Consider the following 21,808-nt stretch of genomic DNA (forward strand, 5'->3'; position numbering starts at 1 on the left):
GAAAAAAACTGCATGCATGTATATGTAAACTTATTTTGGACTACGGTATAAATCAGTTAACATCCTAAGAACCTATCATATATATTCTTTCAAGGACACACACATCATAAAGCCTAAATAAATAAACTACCCCCTAATACAAATTATCTACCAGCCCATGAATGTAATGTATATGAATTAATGCAATAATGTTTAAAGAAATTATTTATATATATATATATGTATATATGTGTGTGTGTGTGTGAAATCCAAATCGGATATAGAACTCGATAAACGAGAAGTTCATAGTTCAATAATTCGATCAAGGTTGAATTAGAGTTAAACTAAATGACATAATAAATATAAAAATTATTTAAATAAAATTTAAATGGGAGAATAATCATGTAATAATATAAATTTTATTAAAAAATAAATAAATTTACATATTAATTAATAAATATCTATTTATAAATTTTTACTATAATATATATTTAAATTTTATTGAAGAAATGCTAAATTATTTGGAGTTTTCGTCAAATGTTTAGTAGATAAATATTTCATTATTTTGACTCTTTTAACTTTTTTTATAATTATACTTTTTTTTTAAATTATACTCTTTTAACTTAATTATTTTTTAAAGTTTCGCTTTTTTTAAGAAATAAACCATCATCTTGTGACCTCCGGAGGAATTGAATCATCGCTGACGACACCGTGTTACGAAAAAAAAAAAGAGACGACAAATTTCATGCCTCAGAAATTGATTCTAGACTATTCCTCCGTCCAGATTACAAAACACCCGGTTTTGCCCAATTCTCCCATCTGTTCTTCCTGCTCGGGATTTATCGCGTCTGACCAATTTGTCTGTGTGGTTTTTCGTTGATCGGGATTCTACAAATTGTTAGTAAGCTCCCCGCTTTATTTCTCTCTTAAGCCCTATGTTCTTTCTTCTCCACGAGTTCTTTTTCATTCATCAAATGCTTTTAATCTGCGTTAAATCCTTATTTCAGCATTCTTAGTTGTTTCTTAGCTTTTGTAATTACTTATAATTGCGCTTTGGCTCTTAAATTTTCCTTTTTTTCGCTGAAAGGTGAATTGTTTGTTCTTTCCCATTTCGGTATGTGTTTGCTAGTTTTTAGATGTGAAGGTAATCATTAATTTTTCGATGGGGCATTTATTAATGTTTCTTGGGGGATGTATTTGGGTGGAAGAGTACTTGAATTTTGAAATTTGATCATGGAATTGGAAATGGCCATTATTAATCTCTTTGGAAGTTTGTTTAAATAAACCGGATTTGCTATTCTATGTTGGCAATTATTTGAATGTGATAACCCTTATTTATAAATCGCTGCCATTGATATTTTTCTTGAGCTGGCTTGCAGATTTGCATGCCTTTTGAAGGGAATTTGTATCCACGCTTGTATCACTTTTTTATTTTTCTGGATAGGTAGCAAAGATTTCGTTATTTTTCTCGCTGTTTTGTTTTATTCTCTTACAGCGGATTGTTATTTAGGAAGTAGAATGCTTTAGAGCTATGATTTCATGGAATTTATGGGATAATATTTAGATTGTTTTCTCTTCACTGACTGGAATATTATTTGTTCCTAGTTCCTATTAATTTCCCTTCAAAACGTTGAGTGTCTAATATAGATTTGAGAAATTCATACTTGGTTTTTGCATAAGCAGTTTTATACTTTTATTTTTGTTATGTTCTGCATCAGCCCTTTCTTTATTTGCAGTTCTCTTTCTCTTGTGAATATCAGTAAATTTCATTGTGTTTGGCAGCATTAAAATAACAGCAACAAGTATATTCAAGCAACGAACTTCCCAACTTCTCTTGTATAACATGGAAGAAGGCACAATAAATGTTGAAGTTATTTGGAGGGGCACGAAGTTGAATGTGGAGGTGAACACAAGATGGACATTAGGAGAGTTAGGGAAGAAACTGGTGGAGCTAACTAATGTAAGGCCTGATACTTTGAAGCTCCTTGTTCCACAAACAAACACTAAGGGTTCAAGGCTGCTTGCTCCATTTTCTGCTGATAATTCAAGTGTAGAAATACAAGAAACAGGCATTATCAAGGTGAGATACTAAGCATGGATGCCTTATGCATTTCAAGTTTTTTTTTTTTTTTTTTTTTTTTTTTTTTTTTTTTTTTTTTTTTTTTTTTTTTTTTTTTTTTTTTTTTAAGGGTTTATAAATCCTTGAGAGTGCAATCTTAGCTTGAGCCATGTTTTTATGCACTGTGATCTATTGCTGAGTTTGTCTAATTATTTTGAACTTAATATACATCGATATTTGGCTCAATGCTTGTTGTGTATGTCAACTCATTATTTCATATTTGGCTAAAATTATTATCTTCCAGCTCTTGAAGGGGGAAATGTTAAAACCATGTCTCATTGTTCGACTGAATTGTTAAAACCATGTCTCATTGTTCGACTGAATTCACAACTCGCCTCACTATCTTGGTGGAATTTTCTTTTTTTGCATAAGCCTACATGTTAAGAACAAATTTCTAACAGTGAGTTAACGAAGAAATAACTTACATGGGATTTCCCACAACTCCACTTAATTGTTAATACTATGATTACATTTGCTACATAGAATGTGGAAGCTTTAGACTTCGTTTGGGGCAGCTTTCTTTCTGCTTCTTATAGCAACTTTTTAGTATTAAAATTTTAATTTTTGAACTAGAAAGCCTCTTTAAGAAGCAGTAAGAAAGTCGTCTCAAACGAAGCCTTAAAGTGGATTTCAAATAGTCAATGCTCACAATGATCAGAAGAAGATTAAATATCACTTGTTTGCAAGAAAAGAATTTTAACGCAGGCCTCAAAATAGTTGGGATCAAGTGACTGATGAGTAGATGAGATGTTCATCCAGCTATGCAAGTTTTTTACTAACAATGTATTATTTATTCACATAAAGATGGAGATAAGACTGAATAATTTTGTTAAGACCTCCCAATCTCTCTTGTTTTTGTTGGATTCTTCTGTAAAAGATGTGCGGTTTAATTTGTGAACCATTGCATATATGGATACTTGTCAAGTTTCATGTTTGAAATTGAAACTTCTGCTATGTTCCTGTCTTTTCTGATGTCCTAACTCTGAATAGAAGATATTTATTTGAGGACGTAGGTTCATTTGCTGTTTGTTCTCCCATACCTTCTAGAGCTAGTTTTAATGAGTATAACTGATAGGATCACTTGTTTCTGTGTAAAAAATCTTACATGTGTGAACTTTAGAACTTCCTTTTGACAAACATGTATTGTTTCACTTAGCAAATTGGACTTTATTGTTTATCTACGTGATGTGATCCTTTTAATTGTTGGTAATGACAATCTGTCAGTGTAAGGGTAACAAACTGAATTCTGTAGAATTTTGATTTCTTTGTTAAAATGTTAATCTTGTCCTTTTTGAATTTATTTTAGTTTATCATTTATTATATGTGTTTTTGCTCAGGGGAAACCTGTAAGAATGATGGGCGTTTTTGATGATGAAATTAAAGAAGTTTCTCAAAATAATACGAGAGCAGACCTCAGAATAGCTGGTTTTGAAGAGGAAGACAACCGATTGAGACAGCTATCATCATATAAACCTTCAGCTTCTCTTAAACTTCCACAAGGACCTTACATATTTTGTGATTTCCACACACTAGAGCTGCCTGGGATTAAGGTTGGTATATTCGCATTAATTTTCTTTAGGAAATTGAGCTGGAGGCTTGATCTTAATGTTTGGAAAGGTCAATTTACGAAGTTGTATAGTTCCTTGATGGTGGAAATAATCATAAGCTTTACTGTGTTTTCTCACGCACCTCCATGCTATTTTATGTAGCTTTTACGCACCAGCACCATCTACCATCATTGAATATCTCAGATTGAAATAACATGTTAATTTGTTTTACATTTTTGTAATTATTCTGATTTCACTTGATTTTCCTACACTTTATTTCAGTTGAATCCACCACCATCTAAGGCGCTTAGAATAATGCACGTTCTTGCTTGTGATCCTGGAATCATTGCCATCATGAATAAGGTATATGTGTATCTATTTGCATCAATAATGTATTTTGTAGTATGCTATTTCTCACATTAAGTATCTTGGTCATTTTCAAGCACCGCTGGCGGGTGGGGATAATGACAGAGTTAGCTCCTGTTGGATATGTTGGTATCAGTCCTAAATGCATACTAGGATTCAATAAGGTGAAGAAAATCTAATAAGCCTCTAACTTTGCATGGATGAATTAATTGGAGGAGAATGGGTGACACTAACAATATTTACCACCATTTATGATATCTTTTTCATTTAGAATCATGGGGAGGAAATTTCTCTTCGCCTGCGAACAGATGATCTGAAAGGATTTCGGAAATATGAAAGCATCAAGAAAACCTTGCTACATGAACTTGTATGTATTTTTCACAACTTGGCTGCTTGTAACTCTTATAATTTTGATTATTATCTATAAACCTCTTTATAATTATTTTTTTGTTTTTTTTTTCCTTTTCATTTTGCAGGCACATATGGTGCACTCTGAACACGATACTAAGTTTTTAGCCCTAGAAAAACAGGTAATGAGTTGTATAGTTTGAGTTCTTTTTGGATTCTGACACAAGATCCTAATTTCTGTTTTGTTTGGTATTAGCTGAATGAAGAAGCTGCAAGCTTAGATTGGTCAAAGACAAGAAGTCAAACTTTAAGTGGCCAAAAGGTGTCAAATCATTACAATAATGATGTAGATTACCTTTTGGAAGCTGATGATGTTGGCCATAGGCTCGGAGGAGGATCCAATTCGTTTTCTACTGCGCGTGCATCCTCTGTGGCAGCAGCTTACCATCGCAATATAAGTTCTAGTATGAGTAGCTTGTCAGGGTTTCAAGCACAGAATAAATCTGTACAAGTGGATGCCATTAATGATTCTTTGGATGGTGAATATGATGATGAAAGACTCAAATATGTTCGGGATAACAAAAATGCTGAGCCGGATTTTGATAATGCTCTGATGTTGAAGAATAAAGTAGATAATCTAGTTCTCGATGGTATCATACATGAAAGTTTGGCTTCCTCTTCTGAACCCACCATGATTGATGTGGATGATAATGATGTTTCCCATGAAGAAGCTTCTTTGTCCTCTGATGAACCTGTTTCTGATAATGGAGGTGAAGAGGTTTCAGTAGAATGTGGGAACCTTGTGCAACAAGATTCAATCAGTTCCTTGGACGTTGGATTGGTGAAGGCTGAGTCTGATCTTGATTGCCATATGCGTGATTCAGACAATATAGAATTACAAAGAATTGAAGAGCCTGTGGCTGCTATCTGTGCTCGGATTCAAGAATCCATCAGGTCACTGAGATCCGAATTAACCCCTCATGTGGCTTCTTTAGTTCTTCAGACACTTTTGAAGATCATCAGGTTCTCTTATGATTCTCTGGGTCTAATATCTATTTGTGTTCTTTCCTGCTTTGCGTTATACTTCCTAACCAGTGTGTAATTTTATTACAGGAATATCATAGAGCACCCAGATGAACTAAAATTCAGAAGGATAAAGAAGGTGTGTGAATTTTTTAGTGGCCATTTTTCCACTCATTCTTTTATAGAGGAAAAATTATTAGGTCCGAACACCGGAATTAGAGATAGGTCTGGACATTCACAAAATTTGACACATGGAGTGCACTTTAGTTGTGCTTTTTTGTACGCTTTACCTGCACTTTACCTACGCTTTAGTTGCGTTTTAACTGCGCTTTACCTGCGCTTTTGATGTGCTTGGCTTAAAGTTCCGCGGATGCATTAAACATATTGAATATTTACGAGTCCACTCCACGTGTCGACATTTTATTGACGTCCAGACCTATCTCTATATCCGGTGTACGGACCTAATATTTTCCTTTATAGAGAGGCTACTCAACCGTCTATATTTTTTACAAAATTTTCAGGCTAATGCTCAGTTTCAGAGGAATGTAGCAAATTATAAAGGTCAAATCCTTCATATCCTCCATCTGCCTGTTCTGTACATAAAAAAGTCCTGTACTTCATTTATTTTCATATTTTTTTATGCTATGAGCTGATGATGTTTGCTTCCAAACAGCTGCAATGGAGGTTCTCAGTACGGTAGGCTTCATTGAAGATGTTGTAGTAGATGCGGTTGGTGTTGCTGAAGCCTATTTGGTGCTCAAGAGGAACGATCCTGGATTGCTGTGGCTTGCGAAATCTTCTCTCGAGGTGTTCATTTCTTAATCAATTCATGTATCCAAATGATCGTTAGAAAGTTCAAATTGATTGAAGAGTTGGAAGACTGTAGAAAAATGAGCTTCCTGCTTGAAAAGATGTTTAGGTTACAATATTGCTGTGTCGTTAATTGTATGTATTATTCATCCAAATCTAAACATTATAGAAATAATAATAATAAAAAAGTTTGGCAGCAATTGCCGCAGAGTTCATTTAATCAGCTAATCTTTTGTATGTTTACTGAAGTATACTGGAGATAGGAAAACTCTTTGGTCTCAAATTGACCAGATTGCTCCGCATCATAATACCCCCTGGCTTCTCATTGGGGACTTCAATTGTTGCCGATTTGCTTCTGAAAAATTAGGGGGTTCGGCTATCTCCCCCAATGCCCTTGCGGATTTTAATGCAATGATCTTTGCTAATAGTCTCTCGGATCTCCATTCTGTGGGCTGTAAATTTACTTGGTACAATCAGAAATCTGACTCGCCTATTCACATCAAGTTGGATAGGGCCATGATTAATACTGCCTGGCTGGATACTTATCCAAAATCTTATTGTTCTTATCAGAGCCCTTCTTGCTCTGATCATTGTCCTCTTGTCTTGCATTCTGGGATTTCTTTGCAAGTTCATCACAGATTCCTGTTTAAAAATTATTGGACCAATGTTGAAAAGTACTGGCCCCTACTTTTGCAGGCTTTTTCTCACCATACCTCGGGTAATCCTATTTCTCACTTGTATAGCTCTCTTAAATGTCTTAAGATTGCTATTAAACAGGAATCTTGGGCCTCCTCCACTTTGGTCAATTCACATCTGGATGCTTTACATAAAAAACAAATGGAATGTTTGCAGTATATTCAAGCATCACCAAATGATAGTTCTCTCAATGCTAGTTTGAAAGAAATTAACCAAAGCATTGCTAATTTCACTGGTATTCTTGCAACATGGGTTATTCAAAGAGCTAAAGTAAAGTGGCTCAAGAATGGGGAGGATGATCTTAAGTTTCTTTTTGCAAAAATTCGGTGCAGGCAGGGAAGGAATAATTCGGCTGTTAACCTCTTTGCCTCCTTTCCTAACTCTGTTAGGGGTGAAGTGATTAACTCCATTGTTACTCACTTTCAACATATTTACAATCCGATTCCTCCACAGAATTCTGATATTGGTATTTTCCCTTTGGGCTCTACCTTCCCCATTGATTTGTCTAACAGCATTACTAAATATGTCACTGATGAGGAAATCAAAAAGGTGGTCTTTATGGGTTGTTCAACTTCATCTCCTGGACCAGATGGGTACAATTTCCACTTTTATAAATCGGCTTGGCATATTATAAGGCCTATGGTGATTAAAGCTGTTAGATCCTTCTTTGTTAAAGGATACATGCCTAGTGGGATAAAAGCAACTGCTATTGCTCTTATCCCCAAATTTAAGAATGCAGAGACTTTGGCGGATTTTAGGCCTATTGCGCTTTGCAATACTTTCTATAAAATTATTGCAAAGGTCCTTGCTATCCGGATCAAGCCTATTATACCGATTCTTGTTAAAGATAATCAGTCAGGATTTATTAAATCACGGATATCTACGGATAATATTTTGTAGCTAATGAAATTATGACCTATATTCGAAAAAAAAGTGGGGGCAAATATTTCTGTGCTAAACTTGATATTCGGAAAGCTTTTGATACGGTTTCAAGAGAGTTCTTACTTGCTAGGTCGAAGCAAAAAGGTTTTCCCTCTTTAGTGGTGAGCTGGATTAAAGCTTGCATTTCTGATGTGAATTTTTCTATTCTGATTAATGGTTCTCTTGAGGGGTATTTCTCTACCTCAGCTGGCCTTAGGCAAGGGTGCTCCCTCAGCCTCTATCTTTTTTGTCTGGTCATGGATGCTTTCTCAAATTTGCTGGATGCTGGTTCTTTTAAAGGTATCTCTATTGATGGTTTTACCTTAACACATCTTCTCTATGCGGATGATGTGCTTATCTTTGGGGAAGCTACTACGGAAAACTGCAACTCTCTTACAAATATCCTAAGTACTTTTGCTAATGTCTCTAGACTCCATGTTAATCTTGATAAAAGCTCTATTTTGCTGCCTAAAAACCTGTTAAATCCGGATAACATATGCAGAGCTCTGTCCATCCCCCTTATCAGTGAAAAGTTTGATTATTTGGGTATACCTTTGTCTTTCAAAGGTTGAAGGTCTCTGATTTTTTGCCTCTTATAGAAAGTATTTCAAAAAAACTATCTGGTTGGAAAGCTAACTTGCTCTCATTTGCGGGTCGCCTGCAGTTTTTAAGATATACTCTTCTTAACTCTATTGCGTATTGGATTCGAGGCTCTATAATACCTAAATCTGTCTTCAAATTTTTAAAGAAATTGTGCTCAAAATTTTTATTCTTTGGTGATCACACGGCTGGCAAAAAACTGCACATGGTTTCTTGGGATAAATGCTGTGCTCCCAAGGAAAATGGTGGGATCGGGTTACCTTCCTTTCAGGCCCTTCAATATGCCACTCTCTGTTCTTTAATCCTCAGAATATATAATGTGGAGTCGCCTCTTTCTACTTGGCTGTTTAGTAGGTATTCCTCACCTTGGAAACCTTCATCTCAAAGCTCCTCCACATTCTGGCTCTCTGTTTGTAGGACTGCTGTTGCTGCTAAGGCCAAGTTTCATTTTAACATTACCTCCAAGGCACCTATTTCGTTGCACTGTGATCACTGGTATCAGGATAGTAAACTTGAAACTTGCAATGATGGGAGTTCCTTACTAAATTTTTATCATTCTAACTCCCCTCTGAAGGTTATTATTTCGAGTATGTCTTGGGATATTCCGAATTTTGTGTCTGCTTATGTTAGAAATTTAATTTCTGAAATCCCTATTTTAGACTACTCTTCACCTTGTTTGGTTTGGGATAATTTTGAAATTGGGAAATTTAGCAATTACATCTCTGAGTTTTACTCTTCCCATCCTAAGTGTACTTGGCATAACATTATTTGGCACCATAAATTTGCTCTGAGATACTCCTGTTATTCATGGATGGCTGTCGTGGGAGGCTTGAAAACTGCGGATGCTTTATTTTCTAGAAACATTTCAGTCCCTATGACCTGCAGCCTATGTTTTGAACATCCTGAAAATGTTTCACACCTCTTCTTTGAATGTTCTTACTCTTTTGCTGTGATCTCTAGTCTTATGCCACCTGTTATGAGTAGACCTGTCAATATTAGACCTGACCCGAAAACCCGACCCGAACCCGACCCGAAAATTTCGGGTTCGGGTCAACCCGAACCCGAACCGGGTCGGGTTCGGGTTAGAGAATTCGACCCGTTTGTAAAACCGGGTCGGGTTCGGGTTAACCCGGAAACCCGAAATCGACCCGGTTTGACCCGTTTTTAATTAATTTTGGAGGATTTTAATGAATTTTTATGAAATAAGTAAATAATATTTCAAAAAATTATAAATATTATTGCCCGTTATGAGGTTTCTACTTAGACCTTCTATTCTGCAACTGGGAGAATGGATTGATGGTGAGATTAATGCAAAGCCGCATGTTAAATCCCTTTACCATCTTTTCACTTGCTGTGCTATTTACTTTATATGGAAGGAAAGAAACATTAGGAGGTTTGGTAATTCTTTCAATTGCTATACCACTACTGTCATGGCTATCAAGAAAGCAGTGTTTGAAAAGGCTTTGAAGTGGAGAAGAAATGAAGACATTCTGGAGTTGTTCTGGCGTGGTTCCGAAGCGGGGTTTTATTATTTTGTTGGATCTTGTTCAGTTGCCTTCGATTTGCCAGCTGCTGCCTTCGACTGAGGCTTAGACGATGATGAATCTCCCACTGCTGGCCCCCTCGGATGGTCTTCGGGCAACCAGGGGAACTGATTATATTTGACGTGTGCTGATTATCTAATTTATTCTGAGTCCAGGCTTCTTATTTTGTGTGAGCTTTTTTGTTCTTTTTTTGTTCCTTTTGTTAAAAGGCTGTTTGCTGATGTTCTTTTGCTGTTTTTGGTTGTATCTGCTGCAGCTTGGGGGCGAGATTTCTGATTTCTTAGGTTTATTTCTTGTATTTTTTGTTGTTGGTTACAGGAATTTTTTTGGGGCTTCTTTTTTAGCCTTTGGGGGGTTATTTCTCATGTAACTTTTCTTTATCATTAATATACGGGCCAAGCCCAAATTTTACCCAAAAAAAAAGTATACTGGAGAATTCAGGTTCAGTTTATTGTAAAATATCCTGAAAAAAGCTTCAACCAGCTAGAAGCTGTAATTTCTGCTTGGCACAGGTTTTGGAAGCTTATCATGATTCCATTTCATTCAATGATAGATTGAGAGTTTCAGCGCCGAATATAAGGCAGGCTACAATCAGCCATAACTTTTTCTACAATTAGAAATTTTTTTAATAGAAAGTTATTTTTAAAAAGCAGAAAGAAAGCGGTTTCAAACGAAGCCTTATACTATAAAGTGATCTTATCTGCTAATTCATATGAGTTTTGAGCCAGTTTTGTTATGTAGTAGGTGTAATAAAAGTTATTTGACTCTGAAAAATACATAACTTCATATTGTAGCTTCAACTCTTTGTTCCCCATCAATTGGGCTTTTTTTTCTTTTGTCCATTTGAATCTATTTTTGTTCCAGAAAATTCATGTTCTCAACATAACTTCTTTATTGATTACTTTTGAAACATCTCTTAACAACCACATGAATTTGTATTGTTCAATTATTTACATGGTCATCTTCCAAAAAGAACAAAATGAATGTCGAGGACATGACTTCAAGAAGTTTCACCTTTTTAGAGTAGATTCTCATAGGGGTGTCAATTTGGGTCAGCAGGTTGGATTCGGGTCGAACCCGGAACTGTTCGGGTCAAGTTTTCGGACCCGAACCCGATCCGAATCGAGCCGGGTCAACCCGACCCGACACGAATGACCCGAAGTTGACCTAAAATTGCTAATTTTCGGGTAAAAAATTGGGTCAATATTCGATTTTCGGGTCAAAATCAGGTTAAAAAACGGGTCAATCATAGGTTTTCGGGTCAAATATGAGCTTTTGTGTCACTTTCGGGTCAATTTCGTGTTTCGTGTCGTGTCAAAAATTGACACCCCTAGATTCTCATAAACTCTTAGGCTTCATTTAAATTTTTTTTAGAAACAATAAGAAAATCATCTCTTTGGAGACATCCGATTAAATTGGAACAATAAAAAGAAGATTAGTATGACCCCTACGTAAAGATTACACACATAAAATCTAAGTGTGGAATATTATTCAAGTTAAGAGTTTGAAGACAAACCCCCCAAAAAAGGTTTTGAAGACAACCTTACTTTAGAAGTGCATAAATGCTACTATTTTGATGGTTGTTATAATAATATAAATTTATGATTAACTGAGTCAAAAATAACTGCTAATGAAACAAATTTAATTAATAGAAAGTGGCATAGCTGTAAATTGGAAAGTGACATAAAGAGAGTATCATACTTGCCTGTAAAGTTCATTGGCAAGCTAACAAAATAAAAGACCAAAAGCACAGTGCATCTAATTTGACAGTTAATAAAATGATTTTAGTTTAAAAATTACAGATAGCTTGTAAATCAGATCCCTCTGCATGACCCAAAATATTTAATTGAAATACAATACAACTAATAATGAAGAGAATGAAGTGTTATTGTTACATACAATGAATCAACTAATATATATTAATATATTACAGCGAAAGAATATTTCATTATCATAATTCTACAATATTTATAAAAATGCCTGAACTAGCATTTGGAGATGTTCAATTGCTGAACCGAAGTAGACTTTGTTTGGAACAGCTTTTTTATTGCTTATTAAAGCAATTTTTTAGTATAAAGTTTTTAAATTAAAAAGTAAATTATATTAAAAAATTATTTTTTAAAATGTTAAAAAAATTATCTCAATCAAAACCTCAATTTTCTTAGTGCTACTCGCTTCTTTAAGAGAGAGAAACACATGATTGCTGAAAAGATTATTACGTGCCGACGTCGCTAGAGATCAATCAGGAGCTGTCAAATCATATAATGCACTGTATATTGGATAACATGATGACTGCTAATTGACCTCCGGATATGTTCAACCTCTGCACGTAATAATTTTTCCGATTGCTGACATTATGTGATGCAGATCGCTTCCTCTGAAAGGAAGAGAAAAACTCCTTATTTGGCCTTCTATTTTTCTTTGCCGGTTTAATCATTTAAAGAGACAGCTAGCCTTAAACTTGTTCTAGAACTTGCTGACTCATCTTGGATCTTACCTCTGCTTTGTATGTCAAGATTGGATATATGGGACTTTCTCCCAGCAACGGTCATGGACGAGGCCACACCTCAACACTGCTAACCTTCTCATGTAATATAATAAGTAAATTAGTTTTAAAATATAAATAAGAAGTACATATTTTATTTAAAAAATATTTAAATAAGATTTTGTTTGGGATAATTTTTTAATTACTTTCTAAAATAATTTTATAATATTAAAATTTCTAGTTCAAAATATTTTTTATACTAAAAAATTACTTTAGAAAATAGTAAGAAAGATGTCCCATACCAAGCTTAAGAGTAGTCCAAGATGGGTACGTGCTGGCGCATGATTGCTTGATGCCGTCTCATCGGACAAAAGTTTTTTCACACTGAAAAGAATTTAGAACATGTGATTCAAATTTAATGAAAATATGGCTTATCATCATCAAATTTATTATGAGATAAGAGTGCGATCAATCATGTAGAAATTTTAGGTAGGGATATTTTGATATGATAAGTTTCATAATCATAAATTTTTTTTTTTTTGAAATAAGTGTAATATATAATAATCATTTTAATTATTTTTCTTGCATTAAAAAAATATTTAAATTAGATGATTTTCGAGTCCCATGCTATACTCGCTAGCAATTCCCATTTGCCACCACTCGCTATTGCCAGTCCTCATCCATTGCCCTTGTTCATCATCGTATTTTAATACATTTCAAACGTATATACAAATATTTTACTACATTTATTTTTAATTCAGAAACTCATTCAATTTGATAAAATAAACAATAAAAGTATTAAGATTTTTTTTACAGCTTTATAAATTATTATAAAAAAATATTTTTAAAGCTATTTATAAAAATAAGCTTCTTAGCTAAAAAAATATTTTGTAAGCTGTGAAAGAAAAAGACCAAACAGAAAATATTATTGCATTTTTGAAAAAATAAATGGTAAAAAAGATTTTCAAACGAAGCCTGGGTAAGACAAAATATAAATCATCAGCAGGCGGAGGCTTAGCAACTTCACGGGATGAGGTCAATGCCGTGCGGGATTCAAGAATTACGTCACATTAACCGCGAAAAGCGCGTTGAATTGAATTTTTTTTAAATAAACCGTACATTATGTATATAACGAATTACAATTTATTCTGAAGTAAAATAAAATTAAGATCTGTCCTATTAATTGGAGTTGGTTTCATAAACTTAATTAGAGAGGTGTAAATATTTGACACAATTTAAAATTTTGATCCAAATTTAATTAATTTTTTTTTTTATTCGAGTCAACTTGTTCGAAAAATAGGTAGAATTCGAGTTTCAAATTATGATCCAATTTTAAATTCAGGTTGAATTCAAGTTAACCTGAAAACCCCAAAATCACTTGGCCAACACAGCACATGTCTTTAGTTGTATACTCGCGCTTGCACGCCCCTCTTGCTCGTTGCCCTCGTGTTCACCCTCATGCGCTCCCCCCAGCTCATGATTGCCTGCATGCTGTTCACGCTTGCTGCCACACTGCTTATGCTCACCTGCTCGTTCTTTGCCCCCTTGTGATGAAGGTACCTGCAGCAGATTAGCAAAGACAGCAAGAATTGATAGAACAGTACCTTGTTCTAAGTAAGAAGATAAATTTCTGTTTCTAAAAACCAAAGAACTACCGTCTCCTAAGCCTTTGCGAAAGATAAGAGAAAGGCAACCCAGCTTCCTAAATGAAAAAGTACTAAAAGTAAAAAGGTGCTAACAAACTACTCATATGCTACCGAACTAAAAATGGAAAACATTAGTGGGAACATTCCCACTAACAGAAAGGCTCAGTGTGACTAACTATTCCGCCTCAACATCGATCTTAAGATGCTCCGCATCATTCTCCTCTGGTGCGAAAATGTTGTTGCCTGCAGCGTTAGAATTATCGCCTTCATCATCTGGGGGTAAGTAAGGGAAAATATCTGCCACATTGAAAGTATGCGAGGTGTTGAATTCAACAGGTAGATTAATAACGTAGGAGTTATTGTTAATCTTGTGGACTACAACAAATGGCACAAATTTTCTGCGGCTGAGTTTTGAATAGGATCCACTCGGAAGACGCTCCCGTCGAAGCTCACACAGACCAAGTCACCAGGGTTATAAATCTTTTTTCCCTTCGGTGCAGGTATGCCTGCTCCTTGTATTTGCTATTGGACTGCTGCAGTTGTAGCCGCACCTTGGACAGCATGTCTGTCAACTGTTCGGCCAGATTGGAAGCAGCTTTGTTGGTGCACTTTGGTAGAACTGCAATATCAGCAATGGTGTTTGGTAATTTAGTATAAATAATGCTAAATGGACATCTACTCGTCGACCGGTTTGACATCGAGTTGAATGCGAATTCAACTTTCCCCAACACTTCATCCCATAATCTAGGATTTTCCTGCACCAAGCAACGCAGCAAATTACCCAAAGTGCGATTTCCCACTTTCGTTTGCCCGTCAGTTTGCCGGTGATAAGACGAGCTGAGTTGAATTTGTGTGTTTAACTGCTTCCAAAGTTCCTGCCAAAAGTGGCTTATGAACTTCACATCATGATCCGAAGTTAATGAACGAGGTATGCCATGTAACCTCACAATCTCACGGAAGAACAGCTTCGCCACGTTCAAAGCATCAAATGTCTTCTTACAAGCTATGAAATGCGCCATTTTAGAGAATCGATCTACCATAACCATGATCGAATCATTACCGCGGCAGGTACGAGGCAATTCGAGCACGAAGTCTAAGCTCAAATCCTCCCAAATAGTTTTAGGAACCGGCAATGGTGAGTATAATCCCGTGTTTTGACCACCACCCTTATAGTTCTGGCATATGGAACATCTCTCCACAAAGTGTGTCACATCTCTTCTCAAATGTGGCCAAAAGAATCTCAGCTGCAATTGAGAAATAGTTTTATCTTTGCCTATGTGAGCGGCTAGACTTATGCAGTTCCTTTATAATTTGTTGTCCCCAAGATGATTTGGGAATATAGAGCAGATTTCCCTTGAAGAGATATCCATGCCTAATGGAGAACTCTTCCAATGGTTCTTTGTTGATGCATTTGAGCCAAAACTCATTGAAATTAGCATCATCATGATACATTTCCTGTAAGCATTCAAGTCACATAAACTCCGTTTGTAACTGAGTGATCAAAGCCGCCCTACGGCTTAATGCATCGGCAACCCGGTTCTGCTTCCCACTCTTATGCTTTAACACAAAAGTGAATTTCTGTAAAAATAAAGCCCATCTGGCATGCATCATGCTGATGTTTTTTTATGTATTGATATACTGTAAGGCCTTGTGGTCGCTGTGTAGAACAAAATCTTGTTGGAGTAAGTGATGTTCCCATTGTTTTAAAGCTCGGACGACTGCATATAACTCTTGTTCGTATACAGTCCACCGTTGTCTCGGAAAACTTAATTTTTTGCTGAAAAATTTGATTGGCTTATCTTCTTGAGAAAGAACTACGCCAACTCCAATGGTAGAAGCATCAATTTCTACAATAAATGGTTTCTCGAAGTTAGGCAAGGCAAGAACTGACGCTTTTGTTAATGCTTCCTTTATAATGTTAAAACTTCTTTCCTTCTCTTGTCCCCAAAAGAATTTCTTCTGCTTTAGTAAATCTGTCAAGGGTGCCATTAAGATGCTAAAACCTTTAATAAATCTTCTATAAAAATTTGCCACCCATGGAAGCTATGAATGTCTGTGCATGAAGACGGAATCAGCAAGTCTTTAATGGCTTGAATTTTACGAGGGTCAGCACTAACGCCTTCAGCTGAAATTCTGAACCCCAAGAAGGGCACCATTTAAAGTAGAAAATTTGCATTTTGAAATATTCAAATATAGCTTGTTCTGCCTTAATGTCTCTAGGATATCTTTCAAATGCTCGTTGAAATTGCTGCTAAACACTAAAATGTCGTCAAAATAAGCAACGCAACAACGATTCAAAAAAGGCTTTAAGACTTCATTCATCAATCTCATGAACGTAGACGGTGCATTACACAACCCAAACGTCATTACCTTCCATTCATAAAGACCTTCTCGTATTTTAAACATCGTCTTCCATTCATCTCCGGGTCTTATTCTGATCTGATGGTAGCCGCTGCGAAGATCCAATTTGGAGAAGAAATTCAAACCAGCTAGCCTTTCTAACATTTCTTTAAATCTCAGCATAGGAAATATAAACTTCACTGTAATCTTATTGATGGCGCGGCTGTCCATGCAAATCCTCCAATTTCCATCCTTCTTCGGCACCAACAAGACCAGCACGACACAAGGACTCAGGCTATGTTGAATCAATTGTTTATCCATCAGCTCATCTACAATTTGTTGCAGCAATTTATTCTCATTCGGACTAAGCTTGTAGTGCAGTAGATTCGGCAATGTTGCACCTGGCGTGTGTTTAATTTGATGTTGAATAGAATGCATTGAGGGCAATTTGGAGGGCTATTTTTTGGAACACACATAAAAAAACTACTCCAATATCTTGCTCAGCTCCTCCGGGCGGTCGGTTTCGGGAATGAAATCTGCAACTTCCTTCACTATTAAAGCTAGCATACTTGATGTCTCCCTCCAAGCATTAATCATTGCCGATGCTAAAACTGAATACAGAGCTATTTTGCTCTTGGATGACATGATTTTAGATCTCGAACTGCCTGGCAGTAAGCGTAATTTCCGTCCCTTCTAATCAAAAGCATAAGTGTTGGACCTGCAGTCGTATATTTCCCCCACGTCATATTGCCATGGTCGCCTCAAGATAATGTGGCACACATCCATATACAGGACCTCACTCGAGTAGTGCTTGCCAATGGAAAATGAGACTCTGCATAAGTCTGTCACCGCCATCGCCATTCATTTTTTATCCCAACTGATCTTGTATGGGTTAGGATTCTTGGTTTTTTTCAATTGTAGCTCTTGAACCATAGCACACGAGACTATGTTCTCGGTACAACCACTGTCAACCAACAAATCGCAAATCTTGCCACTAACCGTGCACATAGTTTTGAACAAGGCATTTCTTTGTGATAAATTGGCTTGTTTCGGAGCTAGCAAAATTTCTCCATTACACATACAAGATGCTCCCCCTCATCTCCCACTACATCCTCATGCGACTCTTCACAATATGCAACATTTTCTTCCCATTCTTCATCATCGTCCGCTTCTACCATCTGAAGCTGAGGTCATGTCGGACATTCGTTCGATTTGTGGCCCTGCTGAAATCATCTGAAACATTTAATATTTGCTGGTTTGGCATACAGATTCTCCTTAGTCTTTGCTCGCCCCCGTGGAAATCCCTTTTGCTCAACATTTTTATTGACGGTCCCAATAGGCCCGCTGGTACATGGTGCCACATTTTGCTGTTTAACACCTTGAGGTGTAATAACACTAGTTGGTCTACTATTCCCAGCCATGGGTTCTGGATTCCGCCTATAATGACCACCCCTGTTATGCCGCAGCAATTGCATTTCTATCTTCAATGCGTAGTTAACAGCTTGAGGCAACGACCACACTTCGTTTAGCACCAGCTTATCCTGAATCGTCTCTTTCAAATCGCCAATAAATCTAGCCACCATTTGATTTACAGTTTCATTTAAATTATTGCGGGCGCTTAATCGATAAAACTCCTCGGTATACTCGTTAACAGATCTATTTCCCTGAACACAATGCTGATATTGCACATACATCATCTGTTCATAATCAGTAGGTAGATATTGTCCCCGCAGTAATTGTTTCATCCGATGCCAGCTTTGCACCTAACCCCATCCTTCTCGTCACCATGACTGGATCAGTTGTTGCCACCACGCACCTGCCCCTCCTTTGAGACGGCAAGCAACATATTTCACCTGTATTTCTGGCTCAATATCCATATATCCAAAAAAACATTTCTACAGTTCTTTCCCAATCCAGAAAATCCTCAATGTGCAGCCGGCCATCAAAATACGAGATATCAAGTTTAACCTTGAACTCACCATGTGCTCTGCCAGCTCCTCTCGGACGCCTTAGCCGCCTGTAGCCCATTTCGTCATCTGAATCAGAAATTTCCAAATTTCTGAAATGACCAAGCTCTTCCTCCGAATCGGATGCCTCAATGATCTGCAACCCCCTATGCCGCATCTGCTTGTTCTCGGCTGCTCGTCTGTATCTCGGTCCCATATTGAATGTCGTGCAAAGGGTTTGGAGTCGATCTAGCTTTGCATTGATCTCTCTCACTTCCTGTCGCAATTCACTGTAAATACAGTGCACTTCAGCAGTAACATGATCCATCTGTTGCGCCAAGCCATTGTGTTCACTCCATAGTGCTTCAAGGCTATTGTCGTCCCCAATAGCCACCCGCCTACTGCTTTCCGCCATCTAGCTCTGATACCAATACTGATGTAGATACCTGCATCAAATTAGTGAAGACAACAAGAATTGATAGAACAGTACCTTGTTCTAAGTAAGAAGATAAGTTTCTGTTTCTAAAAACCAAAGAACAAACGTCTCCTAAGCCATTGCGGAAGATAAGAGAAAGGCAGCCCAGCTTTCTAACTGAAAAAGTACTAAAAGTAAAAAGGTTCTAACAAACTACTCATATGCTATTGAACTAAAAATGGAAAATAGTAGTGGAAACATTCCCACTAACAGAAAGTCTCAGTGTGACTAACTATTCAGCCTCCCCAGTGACCTTAAGATGCTACACATCACCTTGCTTAAACAACTGAACACACATGCTTGTTTGTTGGTCCCGCTCGAATGCATGTGGCATCGCACTAAGTCATCCTTGACCAGGTCAACAATTTGTGTTGACATGTTTCTAAATTCAGATCAAATTTGATAAAACCTAAACTCAATCCAAAAACTCATTTTGACACCCCTAAATTTAATTTTACAATTTTGATAGATTTTCTTTTAAAATGCTTCATCAATAGCAAAACTCTCACAAATTTTAGATTTTAATATTTAAAATAATTACTAATGAAATGAGAGATAAAAGGAGTTATTGAGAAAATAAAAAATAAGTGAGAAAATTTTAGATCATTAATTATGTACTGATTTGAAATTCAAAAAGACACTTCTGATAAGAATGAATTGATTTGAAAGTTAATATCTTTTATATATTTACTTGCAAATAAAGATAATTGTTATCATTTTTAAAGCTTAAGCCTTGAGGTTAAAGTGAAATAATCTACTTCACTTTTCAAAATTTTTAGAAATGATATTAACCTTGATACTTATAAAAAATTGCCTTGATAGGCACAAATCTTAATGCATACAACAACAACATCAAACTTTTATTTCACTAAGTGGGATCGACTACATGACTCCTATTTCTCCTCTCTTTTGTGCTATGTTAAGATTCAAATTCTCATTTAAATTTAATTAAAAAATTATTTCTAACACTTTATAGACAAATCTTTTTAGGTATATCTATACCTTTTTTAACATAGGTCAAATCCAATGATATTTGAGTTAAAAACTTCTTAAATTAAAATTGGGACCATTTGAATTTTGATTTTAGTAAACTTTAGTCTAAATCAAAGTTTGAACAAGTTGAAATTAGTGAAATAAAAAATAGTCCAATCCGAGCCCAAATGATACCAAATTAAGAGTCCGAAGTATAATTAAAAACTTCATGATATTAATTGAATACCAAAATGATCTCTAAATTAGGCATGTTTATAGTTGAATTGAGCAGCTCGATGAGATAAATCTAACAAGCCTAAGATCACTTGATTCTGATATTATTAAGGTAATTCAATGCTAATAAAATGATATATAATCGAGGGAATAAATAAGGGCCATCCAATGGAGTAATCTAAATTTTCTTCATATTTATCAAGTATGTCACTCTCAAAATCTATAAATAGGCCCTCACTCTTTAGATGAGGGAGACTCTCTCTTCAGGCTAGATATTCTAGAGAGCTCTGAGGCTCCAAGGATCCTAGAGCTCTACTCAAGCACAACCACCAGTAAACCCTCGTTGGCTGATTGTGTCGGACGTTCTCCAGGTCTCCAGACCTCTGCTTGATAGCTGTTGCAAAACACACACTCGATTGCCTCCATCAAACCGTTGTCAAGCCATTATTGTCGGACCTCCATTTCCTAATAGCCGACATCATATTATAATCGCTTGACTACGGTTTTGAGAACAACTTTGCTCGAATATGGTCTTAGGACCATATTCATGTTGTGCAGTTAAAATTGACAAAGCATCATATTCATATATTCACGTTACTCTCTTAGAATTTTCCCTATCAACAAGCCACTAAAAGTTATTAGTGGCCATTTTCTCTGTTAATTCATATGCTTTGTCGAATGTCTTAGACATTAATAATCCTCCAGGTGTATGATTTATGATTGTTCTAAGAGAACTTGTTAATCCATTATAAAATATTTGAATAACCAACCAATCAGGTAAAGTATGGTGAGGATATTTCCTAAGCATTTCCTTAAATCTCTCCAAACTCTCATAAATTAATTCGCCTTCAACCTGGACAAAAGAAGTGATATCATTTCTAAGTTTGGCAGTCTTTGAAGGTGAGAAATACTTAATAAGAATCTTATGAACCAACTCATTTCAAGTGGTTATAGAGCTTGGGGATAAAAAACTCAGTTACATCTTAGCTTTATCTCTTAGAAAAAATGAGAACAATATAAGTATAATAGCATTATCACTCATACCATTGCACTTAAATGTAGCCCAAATTTCTAATAAAATTGGCTAAGTATAAATTGGGATCTTCAACAGGAGTTTCACAAAACTTAGAGTTTTAAATCATTTGAATTATGACACATTTTAATTCAAAATTATTAGTTTGTGTCACATATCTTTTAATGCTCTGATGAAAGCCATCTACTAAAGGATTGGTATAATTCCTAAGAGGTCTAGAATGATCTTGATGTAGTACATGCTCACCCATTTTTACAATCTTTTTAGTTTTCTAAATTTTTAAAAGGATTATTTATATTTCAAAGTCAAATAACAAAGGTTCCTTTCTAAGTCTATAAAGCACATAATCATGAATATGAAATAAGCAAATAAAATAAAAGACACAAGAAGGTATAACCATGTAATTAATTTAATAAAATAGTTAATATTATAAAAAGCAAAATACTTCCCTGGGAACGACACCAAAAACATGATGGGACTATGGAGTAAACTTTTGAATTATATAAAAGTCTAGGGCTTTATAAACCCTAAATAATGCTTAGATTTTTTTTTATTTGAAATTAATAAAGCCTCACTTAATATACACAAATATACATGTCGAATCAAGTAATAAAGTGATAAAATAAAATATCAAACTCACAAGAAAGTATGCTTACTTGCAACAAACTACTATTATTTTCTCTAATTATAATAATTATCCTACTAAAATAATTTGTAGAGATCC

The 21,808-nt window shown here is 35.7% G+C and overlaps 1 protein-coding gene and 2 non-coding genes across 4 annotated transcripts; all 3 read left to right on the top strand.

Annotated features, from left to right (window-relative positions):
• Positions 1-650: 650 nt before the first annotated feature.
• Positions 651-6,407, top strand: LOC110092934. Of its 2 annotated transcripts, none has more exons than XM_020817643.2 (11): positions 651-876; positions 1,762-2,059; positions 3,436-3,648; positions 3,928-4,008; positions 4,089-4,175; positions 4,283-4,378; positions 4,488-4,541; positions 4,616-5,382; positions 5,473-5,521; positions 5,904-5,943; positions 6,056-6,407. In XM_020817643.2, the coding sequence occupies exons 2-11, from the start codon at positions 1,823-1,825 to the stop codon at positions 6,202-6,204; spliced, it is 1,773 nt and encodes a 590-aa protein (XP_020673302.1). In that variant the 5' UTR covers positions 651-876; positions 1,762-1,822; the 3' UTR covers positions 6,205-6,407. The 2 variants fall into 2 exon arrangements, with proteins under 2 accessions (XP_020673302.1, XP_020673300.1); XM_020817641.2 differs by having other exon boundaries at positions 652-880.
• Positions 6,408-11,343: 4,936 nt separating this feature from the next.
• Positions 11,344-11,445, top strand: LOC114580330. Its single transcript, XR_003701690.1, has one exon. It is a non-coding gene; the product is annotated as a U6 spliceosomal RNA (small nuclear RNA).
• A 9,385-nt stretch (positions 11,446-20,830) lies between these two features.
• LOC114580331 lies at positions 20,831-20,937 on the top strand. The gene has a single exon (XR_003701691.1). It is a non-coding gene; the product is annotated as a small nucleolar RNA R71 (small nucleolar RNA).
• The last annotated feature ends 871 nt before the right edge of the window (positions 20,938-21,808 follow it).

Source organism: Dendrobium catenatum, unplaced genomic scaffold (assembly GCF_001605985.2).
Source record: "Dendrobium catenatum unplaced genomic scaffold, ASM160598v2 fragScaff_scaffold_950, whole genome shotgun sequence".
In the NCBI taxonomy this organism is placed as follows: domain Eukaryota; kingdom Viridiplantae; phylum Streptophyta; class Magnoliopsida; order Asparagales; family Orchidaceae; genus Dendrobium; species Dendrobium catenatum.

What these genes read in the sequence shown, in the direction of transcription:
- LOC110092934 (XM_020817643.2), top strand. Translation starts at nt 1,823, where the DNA reads ATGGAAGAAGGCACAATAAATGTTGAAGTTATTTGGAGGGGCACGAAG. An exon ending in TCATTGCCATCATGAATAAG is followed by an intron (nt 4,009 to 4,088) that starts GTATATGTGTAT and finishes GTCATTTTCAAG; the next exon opens with CACCGCTGGCGGGTGGGGAT. An exon ending in AAACCTTGCTACATGAACTT is followed by an intron (nt 4,379 to 4,487) that starts GTATGTATTTTT and finishes TTCATTTTGCAG; the next exon opens with GCACATATGGTGCACTCTGA.